Here is a 12,561-nt window from a genome sequence, read left to right on the forward strand (position 1 = left end):
CACCTGGGTGGCTCAGTCGGTTAAGCGTCCCACTTCGGCTCAGGTCATGATCTCACGGTTCGTGGGTTCGAGCCCTGCGTCGGGGGCCTGGAGCCGCTTCGGATTCTGTGTCTCCCTCTCTCTCTGCCCCTCCCCTGCTTGCTCGCTCGCTCTGTCTCTCTCAAAAATAAACATTAAAAAAATTGTAAAAAAGAAAACAAAGAACAACTTGGAGACTAGCTCATTTGTGTCATAGGTCATTTGCATACCATCTACTCTTCTCCATCATTCAAGTTAGGAAAATGTGTCTTCCATAGACTGTTAAACCAAGGAGTTCTACGAATGGGGAGAAGCTTATGGATGTGTAGACTTAGAGAATAGTGTGGGTTCACATCCAAGCGCCCCACCCCGTGCAGCGCAGCTGTCCCAGAAACCCACCATCCCATGTCCTGGTGCATCAGGTCCCAAGTGGCAGGCATTTGCTCTTAGTTGCTGCATTTTGTTGAAACATAAATGCAGACTTGGTGGCAGAAAGTGGCCGTTGGGACCAGGCGCCCATCTGGACTCTTGCACTGGTGACCTGTGTGTGCCCCGGCAGGAAAAGCCACCTGCACTGTGGCAGCCTGGTCCCGGTCAGCTGAGCCGTCGAGAACAGTTAGGAGTGCAGGCACCGGGTGGCACTTGTGACAGAGAAAGCTGACCCCCGGGGACAGTGCTGCGCCTTCTGCGGCTCCCAGGACTCGGGCCACCTGCCTGGGAGGGAGGCTCAGCTGTGCTCCTTAGTCCCGGCCCAGAAGTGGTGTGGGGGTGGGGTGGGGAGTGGGGGGGGTGGTGCCTGCTAAAGAGGCATCTAGAACAAGACAGGCCTGCAAGCGGTGGCGGAAATCGGGCATTTGTGTGTGTGTGGGGGGGGGGGGGGAGGTGGCGGGAAGAGGGCAGCTGACGGGTGGGCTGCAGAGGAGCAGGTGGGGGCTCAGCCTTGGGGCGGGAAGGATGCAGGTGGGGGGTTGGGGCTGCAGTCGGGGTGGGTGGAGGGTGAGGGCCAAGCCAGTGGTGGTTCAGCCCTCTCTACTGCAGAATCACACCCGGATGACCGGAGGCAGGTGGTTGGGGAGGGGAGGGGGCCTGTGGGTGTGGTGGCGGTGACAGAGAGGAGCTGGTGTCTGTCTTCCCCGGCGAGGAGCAGCTGGTTCAGCCCTGGGCTCCCGCGGCGCAGACGATGGCTTTTCGTGGCCGTGTGGCCCTCGTGCGCCTCTGCCTGTCACCGGGGCCTCCTTGCCATTCTCACGGCCGGGATGCCGATCCTGCAGTCGGTGTCATTTACCTAAAAGTTGCCGTGTGTCTGCTTGCTCTCTGGACAGATGACAAGACGTTCCAATGTGAGATGTGTTTCAGATTCTTCTCCACCAACAGTAACCTCTCCAAGCACAAGAAGAAGCACGGGGACAAGAAGTTTGCTTGTGAGGTCTGCAACAAAATGTTCTACCGCAAGGACGTCATGCTCGACCACCAGCGGAGGCACCTGGAAGGTGAGCCTGCCTGCCCTGGGTGTGAGCTCCTGGGATGGGGTGGGGCGGGCGCCTCCCCTGCGAGGTTTGGCTCCGCCCACCGTCGAGTCCTCATCCCCAGGCACAGAGAGGTACCTGGGGGCCTTAACAGTGCTGTGTGTCCGTGGGAACTCTTGGAAACATCCTAAATGTTCTGCGGTGGGGAAAGAGTCTAAAAAAAAAAAAAAAAGAACTGGGTTTTTTTGTTTTTAATTACTTATTTTTGAGAGAGAGAGACAGAGCATGAGCAGGGGAGGGGCACAGAGAGAGAGAGAGAGACAGAATCGGAAGCAGGCTCCAGGCTCCGAGCTGTCAGCACAGAGCCCCGACACAGGGCTCGAACTCACGAACCATGAGATCATGACCTGAGCCAAAGTCGGATGCTTAACGGACTGAGCCACCCAGGCGCCCCAAAAAACGGATTTTTTATAGGATTGAATACTCTGCACCTAATAAAGCATTTACTGCTTTCACTATGACAGTGAGGAAAAAACAGCGTATGAAATTGTGTATGGGGTGTGCTTCCAGTCTTGTGCACGGAGCAAAATGTTCTGGGCAGATGCTGCTGGCTGGGGCCATAGTAGTTTCTCCCTCATTCCTCATCCTCCCTGCGGGCCCCAGATGGCCCGGGCCGTTTGTAGCAGGGGAGCCGGGGGACTGCTCCTATGTGGTGGGTTCACGGGAAGCCAGGTACAAGAGGAAGACGGATGGCAGGGGGGGTTGGTTCCAGGGTGGGACGGGGAGTGAGAGACGATGGAAGTGAGGAGTGGGGTGGCCCCACAGGGCAGGCTCGGAGCCGCGCAGACAGGATCCCTGAGTGGGAAGGCGCAGACAGCAGTCGCGGGGACGCACCCAGGCTGTGGGTGACGCCCAGACTTGGTGTCAGAGCCGGCTCAGGCAGACCCTCTTTAATTTTTTTTTTTTAATGTTTATTTGTTTTTGAGACAGAGAGAGAGAGCGTGAACAGGGGAGGGTCAGAGAGAGGGGGAGACACAGAATCCAAGGCAGGCTCCAGGCTCTGAGCTGTCAACACAGAGCCCGACTCGGGACTCGAACTCACAAACTGTAAGATCATGACCTGAGCCGAAGTCCGACGCTCAACCGACTGAGCCACCCAGGCACCCCAGACAGACCCTCTTTAAATTGGCTTTCTAGTTGTGATAATCCTGGCTTTTCCTCTAGAAGCCCCTTGTCTCTTGCTGACCAGCCCTCAGTAAGTGACACTGACCAGAGCACCTTTATAAGAAAGTCTGAAAAGAATTGCGGATGAGGTACAGGCTTGCCGAAAAAGAAAGCGGAGTCTCATGGAACTGTTCCGCACAAAGTTGTGCGTACTCCTGTCATTATGCCTCTTCGAAATAAGACGAGGCACATTCTGTATAATTTTCGCACTCCACTTTTTGACCTGGCTGTCGTACCTGTGGCTTCAGGAGATCTCTTTCCCTCTGGGACCTGTGGGTGGTGCCCTTGGGCCTCTCCAGCCAAACCCGGTGCCCACTTAGTGAGTGGATGGCCCTGGGCAAGCCACTGGGCCTCAGTTTCCTCACCTGTGCAGCAGGGATAGGCTTCCTGCCCGACCCTGTAGGCTGGTGGGTGGCTGAGGCAGACCCGGTAAAGCCCGTCACCATCAACGCCGCCCTCAGCGTTCCCTGACAGGTGCCCGGGCTTGATTCTACTGCATTTTACAACTGATGCACCAGTCAGATCGTTTTCCGCAGGAACGAACTAACGCATTCATGGTTTTTCCTTTTTCGTTGGCTCATCGTCCACACCACTGCTTCAGATCTGATGCGTTTTATGCCACTGGGAGCCTTCTGGAGAATGACGTATTCATGTCCAGCTTGCTGGGTGTTCTTAAGTCCACCTCTGCATTCACACCATGGGATGCGGGAAGGTTCCAGAAGGGGTCAGCTGTGTAGAAAGAAACGATGAGAGCGAACTTCTGTCTTTTACTCAAAGATTACCTGTTTCGTGCAAACTTCTAAAAAGCTGTGGTGATCCCAGTTATGAACAGTTACGTCTTAAAACCCCAAGGGGCTTATCGTCATTAGGCGTTCTCTCCCTGACCCTGATCAACCGATTTAACTTGCAAGGATGAATATTGGTGTCTTTTTAAGAAACAATGTCACGCCTAAGGATGCGACCTCTGCCTTGAGCCTTTGAATGGAGGGAAAGCCCTTTCTTTGATGTCAGCACCGGCTCGCCCTTCCACACTTTAGAACTCCAAACCCACGCGGCCCTTGTGTTTCCCAACGCTTCAGATGCACGAACCGCGTCCCTGGTTCCCATGGGCACACGCAGCCGTTCCTTCCCTGGAGCCGGGAGGAGCCGTGGTTAGCGCGGCCGCGTCCTGTGCTGGGCGCCACCCACGCGCTCGCTGGTGCCGCTGACCCTGCCCCCACCGCCCAGGCGGCCACACTGGCCTAGTGGCAGGTGCCCGGCACGCACGCGCCGTGTGTACTCACTCTCCTGCTTGGGTGGGCGGGCATTGCAGGAGTGCGGCGGGTAAAGAGGGAGGACCTGGACGCCGGCGGCGAGAACCTGGTCCGCTACAAGAAGGAGCCCTCGGGATGCCCCGTGTGTGGCAAGGTGAGGCTCAGATATTTCTAACACTGGCTTCTTTGCTGCTTCCGACGACTTCTTGTTTTTACCCCGTCTGCCTTGACCCGCTGCCCCTGCCCCTCCCCAGGAGCCTATCTTCCCCTCCTGTTGAGTCAGCTTCCCACCCAGCACCCCGGGTGTGGTCACGGGGTGGCTGGCCCCGGGTCACCATGAAAATAGTAGCCTCCTGTTCCTTGTGAATCGCTTCCCTTCACTCACCTCTCGTGTTCTCCTCCTGGAGTGGGTGGGGTCAGACGGGCTCAGGACACCTGTGCTCTGGGTTTACGTGGCCCCCAGGACTGGCCGTCCAGATGGAGACTCTCAGGCCAGCGGGGCCCCGCAGGTGGCTTCTGCTGCTGGTTTGTCCCCTGAGCTACGTGACAGAGGCCGCGGGGCCCCCGCATCCCAGCCCGGCCCCAGCGGCCGAGGAGAGGGCAGTGCCTGTGTCTCCACCCCCATCACAGCTGGAAACAGCCGTGGACGTGGGCAGTGGACGTGACTTGTGCTGACACCCGGTGCACACAGGACGGAATTCTTCTCTGATGCCAAGTTTCAGAAAATTGCGGCTCTTTCTGTGTTTACTGGCTTCTTCCCAGGCCCCATCCTAGTGATGTAGTTTAGTGAGCGAGTAAAGTTGAGCAGCATTCCGCTGGTAGTGGAGACCAGAGGACGGTTAGGTCTCCGGGGTAATGTGGGCTCGTACTTAGACGACCGTTCGCTCCTGTCCGCTCGTGGGAAGGGTACCGGGGACACGTAGCGCGTCCTCGTGCCTGGTGCGGCTGGTCAGGCCCCGCTCCTCCGCCCGCAGGTGTTCTCCTGCAGAAGCAACATGAACAAGCACCTGCTGACCCACGGCGACAAGAAGTACACCTGCGAGATCTGCGGCCGCAAGTTCTTCCGCGTGGACGTGCTCAGGGACCACATCCACGTCCACTTCAAGGTGCCAGCACCGCCCTCTCTCGGGTGGCTCACGTGGACGCGTGGCGGGCCCTCGTGGTCAGCTTGGCCCCACTGCCTCTCTTCAGCTGGGCGTCTCTGACCCTCTGCCGCATCCATCCGGAGCCCCGTCCGCAGGGCTCACAAGCAGTCCCTCCGTTCTAGGTGTTTCCCAGGGAGGGGGTGTGGGGGGCAGCGAGGACGGGGCAGGGCTCACAGGCAGTCCCTCCGTTCTAGGTGTTTCCCAGGGAGGGGGTGTGGGGGGCAGCGAGGACAGGGCAGGGCTCACAGGCAGTCCCTCCGTTCTAGGTGTTTCCCAGGGAGGGGGTGTGGGGGGCAGCGAGGACGGGGCAGGGCTCACAGGCAGTCCCTCCGGTTCTAGGTGTTTCCCAGGGAGGGGGTGTGGGGGGCAGCGAGGACGGGGTCGTCTTTAAGGGCAGAAGTGCCGACCCAGGAGGCAAATGAGGAAATGGTAGGTGGTGCTCAGGTCCGGTGAGGACGGTGAGCCCTCGCCGGGCTCTTGGAGCCGTCTGTCCACCTGCCTGCAGCACAGGACCTGTTTCCTGGCAGTCCCGGCCTCGGGCACGGGTTGGGGTTTCACTGAGAAGGTGTGAGTCAAAGGCGGGGGGCGAGCATGAGTGTGAGGGGATCCCCAGGGCAGGTGCTGGGCCAAGTGGACTGAGCTGGGGTGGGAGGACGGACCCGAGAGTGTCCGGGAGCTTTAGTCGGAGGGGTGAGGGGCACTTAGGCTTCACTGGGACCTGGGATGCTAGTCTGCCGCCTCCTCAGCGTCCACTTCTCTCCTGCCATGAAAACATGGCTTCCTGAGGAGTCAGTCAGGCCCAGCGCAGGTGACGGGCCCGGCCCGGGTGCGCGCCTGTGGCTGCGTGGCTCTGGTCAGGTGCTTCTCCTCGCACAGCTCCTTCAGACGGTGTTGCTGTGTGTGTGTTAATGGAAAAGTGGGAATTGAACTTGAGTAAGAAATAGAGCCTAGGCCCCCGTGAAAACCTCCTAGACGCGACAGCGAACTTTCCAAAGGAAGCCTGTCCACCCTTCCCAGAATCCTAAGTTTTGCTGAAAAACGAAAGCTGGCCAGTGCTACGCGCCCCTGGCGGCCTCTGGCAGGAAATGGGCCGCGCCCGGGAGCATGGAGCCCAGGTCCGCCGCAGCCGTGGGGGCAAGCAGCTAAGACGGGGAGCCGACCCCCACGCAGGCACCCCACGCCTGGCCGCCAGCTCGCCGCGCACTGAGCGGGCGTGTGCGCGGGCCCGAGGGAGCCACAGGGGACGCGGCAGGCAGCCCCGGGGGGGACCCACTGCCTTCTCCACGTGGGCTGGCCCGGCACTGCTGGGGGGCGAGGGACCCGTCAGCGCTTCTGTGCCCGTGCGGGAAGCCGGACCTTGCGACTGCGTTTTCCAGGACATTGCGCTGATGGACGACCACCAGAGGGAGGAGTTTATCGGCAAGATCGGCATCTCCTCGGAGGAGAACGATGACAATTCGGACGCCAGCGCGGACTCCGAGCCTCACAAGTACAGCTGCAAGCGGTGCCAGGTACTCGCCACGGGCCTTCGTGCCCAGGCTGGCGGGAAGGAGGCAATCCCGGCAGAGAGATGGTGGGGCCGCTCGCGGACGGTGGGTGTGGCTCTCCCTCTTCACACGGACCGCCGTTTCAGAGCCGTCTCGCGGCTGGTGTGCGTGCGGCCGCGCGGGGACCCGGGTTGGGGTGGGGAACCCATCTCTGGAGGCCGTGCAGCGGCTGGTGATCCGCTCGCGGCGTGCGCGGTGGTCCCCGCGTTAGGCTTCGCTGCTCCGCGGAGACGCAGTTCGCTCCCTACCTAGTATGGGTTCCCGTGCGGCTGTGCCTGCGTCAGGCACCCGGCCATGCAGCCGTCCGGGAGGTGGGGTGGGTGGGGAGCAGGAGAGGGTGCAGGGGCAGGCCGGTCTGCAGCGGGGAGCAGCTGGCGCCCCCCTCCCCCGCTCCCCCCGCTCTGCAGTTTCCTGGCGCCGGCCCCGCCCTTGGGAGTCCCCTCTGTCCGGCCCGGGCGGCGGGCCGTCACCGGGGCCTCGGCGCCCAGCGGTGCCATCGTCAGCTGGAGGGCGGGAGGCCGTGCGCGGGCGTGAACGGTGCACCTGTCGGCAGCTCACCTTCGGCCGCGGGAAGGAGTACCTGAAGCACATCATGGAGGTGCACAAGGAGAAGGGCTACGGCTGCAGCATCTGCAACCGCCGCTTCGCCCTGAAGGCCACCTACCACGCCCACATGGTCATCCACCGGGAGAACCTGCCGGACCCCAACGTGCAGAAGTGAGGCCTCCTGGGGCTGGGCTTCCAGGGCCTGGCACGATGCCAGAGGGGGCGCGTTCCCTGCGGGCAGGCAGGTGCTCGGCGGGCGGGTCTGTCCCCCTGGGAGCCCTGTGGCCGGGTCTTGAGGGAAGCACGCTCACCTCCTTTATCCCGCACGTGGGGGGTCCCGCCTCCCTCGCCCTCCTGGCCCCGCACCGCAGACTGATAGTGTCGTCCTCGGCCTGCCTACCGAACCGCCGGCAGCCCTGTTTCCCCACCGTGATTAGGTTCCCTGGATGCCGTAGCTGTGGTCAGTGCCGTGTGCGGGGGCGAGCCAGAGGCCGCCCTGTGTGGAGGCCGCCGTAGCCAGCTTGGGCTGCGGTAACGGGGCGGCTGGGCAGCCTGCGCGGTGGGAACGTGCGATGTCAGGCCTGGAGCCGGGAGGTCGGAGTTCAGGGGTCGGCAGGGCTGCTTCCCCTGGAGGCCGGGGCTTCCGGCTCGGCTCCTATCCGCGGCCCTGGCCGTGTGCTCACGCGGTCCTCCCCCATGGACGTCTGTGTCCCAGTTCCTCCTTCCGGCGAGGACATCAGTCATACTGGAGTGGGGCCACCCTGGTGACCTGATGTTTCACTCCTCTGTGAAGACCCTGTTTCCAAATGCTGTCACCTTTTGAAGGCCCGGAGTCAGGACTCCAGCCTGTGGACTTTGAGGGGCGCACGGTTCAGCCCGTATTGGAGGCTGCAGTGTTCGTGTCCGGCGGCCTCCACGTAGCCTCTTTTCTGCGACCCCTGCGTGAGGAAGGGGCTTGGGGCAAGCACTCTGCTGTTGCCCCCGCCCTGAGGCTGGCGTCTCCTCGCAGGTACATCCACCCGTGCGAGATCTGCGGGCGCATCTTCAACAGCATCGGGAACTTGGAGCGGCACAAGCTCATCCACACAGGTAGCGCGCTGCCGCGGGACTGGGACCGGGACGGACCCGGGGTGTCGTGGCGCCCCGCTTGGAGGGCCTGTCCCCACGCTCCCTGCTCTGGCAGTCTCGCCGCCCCACCACCCCCCCGCCTCCGCGCGCTCTCTCTCTGGCCTCTCCTGTCCCTGCGTCCTCGCCACCGCTTCCGTCCCCAGCGCGGGCCCCTGCCCTGTGGCCCCGGCGGCTCCTGGGGCCCCTCTCGCGGCCGAGGAGCCGGAACGGAGGTTCCGTGGAGGCCGTGAGCTGTGTCGCGCCGCGCTTCTCCGTCACCGCCTTCGTGGGGGGGGGACGCGGCTGGGCGGGTCCACGGGTGCTGAAGCGCTGGTGCGCTTGTCGTGCAGGGGTGAAGAGCCACGCCTGCGAGCAGTGCGGGAAGTCCTTCGCGCGGAAGGACATGCTGAAGGAGCACATGCGCGTGCACGACAACATCCGCGAGTACCTGTGCGCCGAGTGCGGGAAAGGTACGCGGGCGCCGGGCGGGGGGCGCGGCGTCACCGGGCCGGGCGGGGTGAGGGCGCCGGGACACAGGCAGCGCAGGGCGTCCGCGATGGACTTGAGGCACAAGTGAGCCACCTGAAAAGAGGGGCGAGCGAGCAGCCAGGGGCTGAGAAACCGGAAGACCCGCCGTGCGCTCCTCGCGTGCGGCCAAGTGCGTGGCCCCTCCCTGCGGCTGAGCCGAACCTTCCACGTGGGACGGGTTGGCCGTGACCAGTGAGCCTGGGTCCCTGGCTTTCGGGTGAAATTACTGGAATAATAAACCTGTTAGCAAAAGATCTCCCTTCTGTAAGTAAAATGGGGCGGGGGGGAGGTCATCCCAGGACATGGCAAATTTTTAACCCGTTTCTATTCCAAAACACAAGAGCCTCTGGGGCCGCGGTGAAGGCGCTGTCTGCAGCGGACAGCGTCACCTCGGCCCCGTTCAGACCCGGGCACATCAGGCTCTTGGCTTTGCCTTTAGCTCTTTTAAGCATTTTGTATTCTATAAAGGTTTTTTTTTTTTTTCCTTTATTGGGTTCTTATTTATTCATTATTTATTTTGTTTACTTGGTTTGAGAAAGCGAGCGAGCATGAGCAGGGGAGGGGCAGAGAAAGAGGGAGGGGAGAGCGCCCCAGCCGGACGCTGGCTGTCAGCACAGAGCCCGATGTAGGGGCTGGAACCCACAAACTGTGAAATTATGATCTGAGCCCAAATCAAAAGCCAGTCATGTAACTGACCCACCCGCGTGCCCCTCCTTTATTTGTGTTTTAAGTTAAACAGAAAAGTAGGAAGAAAACACAGATGTCTCATAATTCCCCTCACCGGATAACCCGTTAAGCACACTTGAAATAAGATTACGTGTCAAAGCTTAGAAAGAACGAACTTCAGAGAAAGCAAGACGTGATCATTCCCCCTTCTCCTGCCTGCGCCCTCCCCCCCATCTGTCTCCCTGGAGGTGACAAGTTCTTGTTTGTCCTCCAGAGTCACCTTGTGCAAGGGCAGCACGCAGCCTCCTTCATTGGAAAAGCAAGGCAGGCACCTAATTTTCCTTTTCTGACGGTAACACAAACTGGCACACGAGGTAAAGGTGTTGCTTCTGTCTCGGACCCATTACACTCTTCAAGAGAACCTCTGTCTCTGTTTTGTAGGAACATTCTAGAAGTTTCTGTGCCCGTCTTAGTGATGCTGAAGCTCTCCCAGCCCTTCCCCCACTTACTGCCACCTGTCCCCTGGCTGGAGGGCACAGTGTGGAGCAGGAGAGAGACGGGGAGGGTCAGAGGTGTAGCTGCTAGAGTGGTTCCCTCCAGGGGGCAGGGAGAAGCCACGCCTGGGTCCCCTGGAGGGCCTGGCGGGGGAGGGACAGGTGCCCAGGGACGGCAGTGAGGTCAGAGCCACATCTTGCCATGTGTCATACATACGCATATTAGAAGTGTGTTTAACGTTTAGTTTTGTGATTTCTTCTTGAATTCTGAGTATTTTTGCGAGGCCGTGGTGGGAGGTCGGAATGGCGGCGGGGGCAGGGGGGAGAGCTTTGTCGTGACTCTCCTTCTGTGCCTATGACACGCAGTTACTTTGTGACTTAGGATCTGTTCATTTTAGCTGCGGTGGGGGGGGGGGGGCAAGCCAGGAGGGACTGGTTCTCTTCCGTTCATCTCGGTGGTGGCGCCCTCAAGGGTCAGAGCCAAGGTGCCGTTGTGCCTGTCACAGCCTGGGGAGCGGCCAGCACTGGCGAAGGGAAGGAGGCAGTAGACTTCGGGTGGCGGGGGGGTTGTGTAAATTGCTACACAGGGTGGGCCGTTGGACACTGTTAGCTGCTGCTAGAAAAGTTTCTTGTTAACGAATAGCACAAAGATCTGTTTGCAGCATAAAGACGAGCTTCTGCTGCAGCACTGTTGTGACCGAGAACAGCTTGAGACGCTGAGGGACTGTTTACATTGGCCTCGGGGCTTTTGCACTCACTGTTCCCTCCACCGGGAATGCTGTTCCCCCGTGCAGCTCCCGGCCCCTCCTCCACTTCCTCCAGATCACTTTTTCAGCTGCCTCCTCTGAGAGGATCCCCCCCGACATCCCATGTGATGAGCCGGCACCCGGGCCCCTTCTGTTCCCTCTCCCCCTGTCCCCGCTTTATCCTGCTTTTCTTCGTCCCTTCCCACGTGGCCCTCTCCCTGCGTGGCCGGGGCGTGGCTTGGCTCACTGCTCAGTCTGGCGCCTGCAGTGGAGCTGGTCCCGTGGCAGGTGCCGGCGTGGCAGGCATGTTAACGGGCTGTGAGTCGTGTTCACGGCTGACAGCAACGTGATGGTGGGTTTGCACTGGCCGTGCTGCGTGGGGCGGGTTCACATGGCGCCGACAGAAGTGACCGCACGGCAGAGGGTCTGTTCCGCGTGGCCAGAATGGGTTCAGCGGTGTCCCGGGGGCCGGGGTGACCTGGCAGGGCTGCTGGGCCGCATCCTCGGGGCTAACCTCTTGTCGCCTGGAGCTTTTCACTATGAGCGCGTGTGATGGTTTCGACTGAGAAACTAACACCCACTTATGAAGGGAAAAACGCTCTTCCGAAGTCAGCGCTAGGCTCACACGTTTGCGCTTCCTGGAGCCTTAGAAGCCTTCTCTGGCGGACCGGCACTTGGGAGACTCCTGCTCCCTCTGCTGGCTCAGACAGGCCGGTTCTCGTGGCTTCTCACAGCTCAGCCGGGCCCGGGTTCGTGCAGGTCTGGCGTGGAGGCAGGCCCGTGTTTGTGCAGGCCCAGCCCGGCCAGGCTGGGTTCGTGCACGCGTAGGGTTTGTGGAGGCCTGGGTTCAGCCGGGCCTGGGGTCCAGTAGCAGCCGGAACTGGCTGAGCCTCCCCTCCCCATTCGCCAGGACGGGGTTTCCCAGGTAACCCGGCGGGGACCGTGGCCAGACGCGGCCGTTGTTTCACTACCGTTACCGAGGGCAGTACCAGCGGTGGTCGGACTCTGCCCCACCCTGTAGTCCCTCCAGGTCCTGTTCTGTGTGGCGGTGACAGCCGTGGCCTTTCCAGGGCCCCTTGACCGGTTAGGTCTGCAGCCAGCAGGGCTGGACGCATCGGCCTTGCACTTGTGAGCCCCCACCCACCTGCTCTGCAGTGGATTTTGCCCACAGCTTCTGTGGCCCCGGCCTTTCCGTTCAGACTGTCCACTGAACCAAGACCCCCACTTCTGATGCACACCCTGTGCTGGAAACCCCCCCCCACTGATTGACGCCCTGGGCCAGGAACCCCCCCCCCCCCCCACTGATTCACACCGTGTACTAGGACCCCCACCTGCTGCTGGTTCACACCCTGTTCCAGGACCCCCCCACCACTCACTCACACCCTCTACCAGGGTCGTCCCTTTTCGACACCCAAGTTAGGTTGTACTTTCTCTCACCTCCTTTAGCCAAGATTGACTTCGTTACGCTTAATTAAAGGTAGACTGAAAGTCCATGCCACACAGTTCTAATGTCCAGAAAACTGAATTCTCATCTCGGTTAACATTAGCGTCCTCAAGACCAACAGGAACTCTGTGGCGGGCTTGCACGGCTCTCAGCGGGTGACTCCGTTGTGTCACAGTGGTTGCTTTGAGCACCGACCCTCAGGTCTGGGCAGGCCCCTGATCACATGAGGTGTCCAGACGTGTCTGGATCTCTGAAGGCATAAGTGCCCGTCTGCACTGGTGGAGGGGGTCCTTTGGGAGATTTACCCCCCAAGTCCCGACCTCTTCTCTTGTTGCACGCTCACCAAGACCTGTGCCTGCCCGAGGACCCAGATCCCA

The 12,561-nt window shown here is 60.8% G+C and overlaps 1 protein-coding gene across 1 annotated transcript in view; it reads left to right on the forward strand.

The window, feature by feature from the left end:
- PRDM15 (PR/SET domain 15) overlaps positions 1–12,561 on the forward strand; it is a 67,632-nt gene that overhangs the window by 38,692 nt on the left and 16,379 nt on the right. Inside the window, exons 13-19 of the mRNA XM_040484969.1 lie at positions 1,341–1,508; positions 4,021–4,115; positions 4,936–5,067; positions 6,483–6,617; positions 7,207–7,370; positions 8,209–8,288; positions 8,657–8,879. Of these exons, the coding sequence (XP_040340903.1) occupies positions 1,341–1,508; positions 4,021–4,115; positions 4,936–5,067; positions 6,483–6,617; positions 7,207–7,370; positions 8,209–8,288; positions 8,657–8,879 (997 nt within the window). The remainder of the gene's footprint in view (positions 1–1,340; positions 1,509–4,020; positions 4,116–4,935; positions 5,068–6,482; positions 6,618–7,206; positions 7,371–8,208; positions 8,289–8,656; positions 8,880–12,561) is intronic.

Source organism: Herpailurus yagouaroundi, unplaced genomic scaffold, assembly GCF_014898765.1.
Source record: "Herpailurus yagouaroundi ecotype Mexico unplaced genomic scaffold, PumYag 162, whole genome shotgun sequence".
NCBI lineage: Eukaryota > Metazoa > Chordata > Mammalia > Carnivora > Felidae > Herpailurus > Herpailurus yagouaroundi.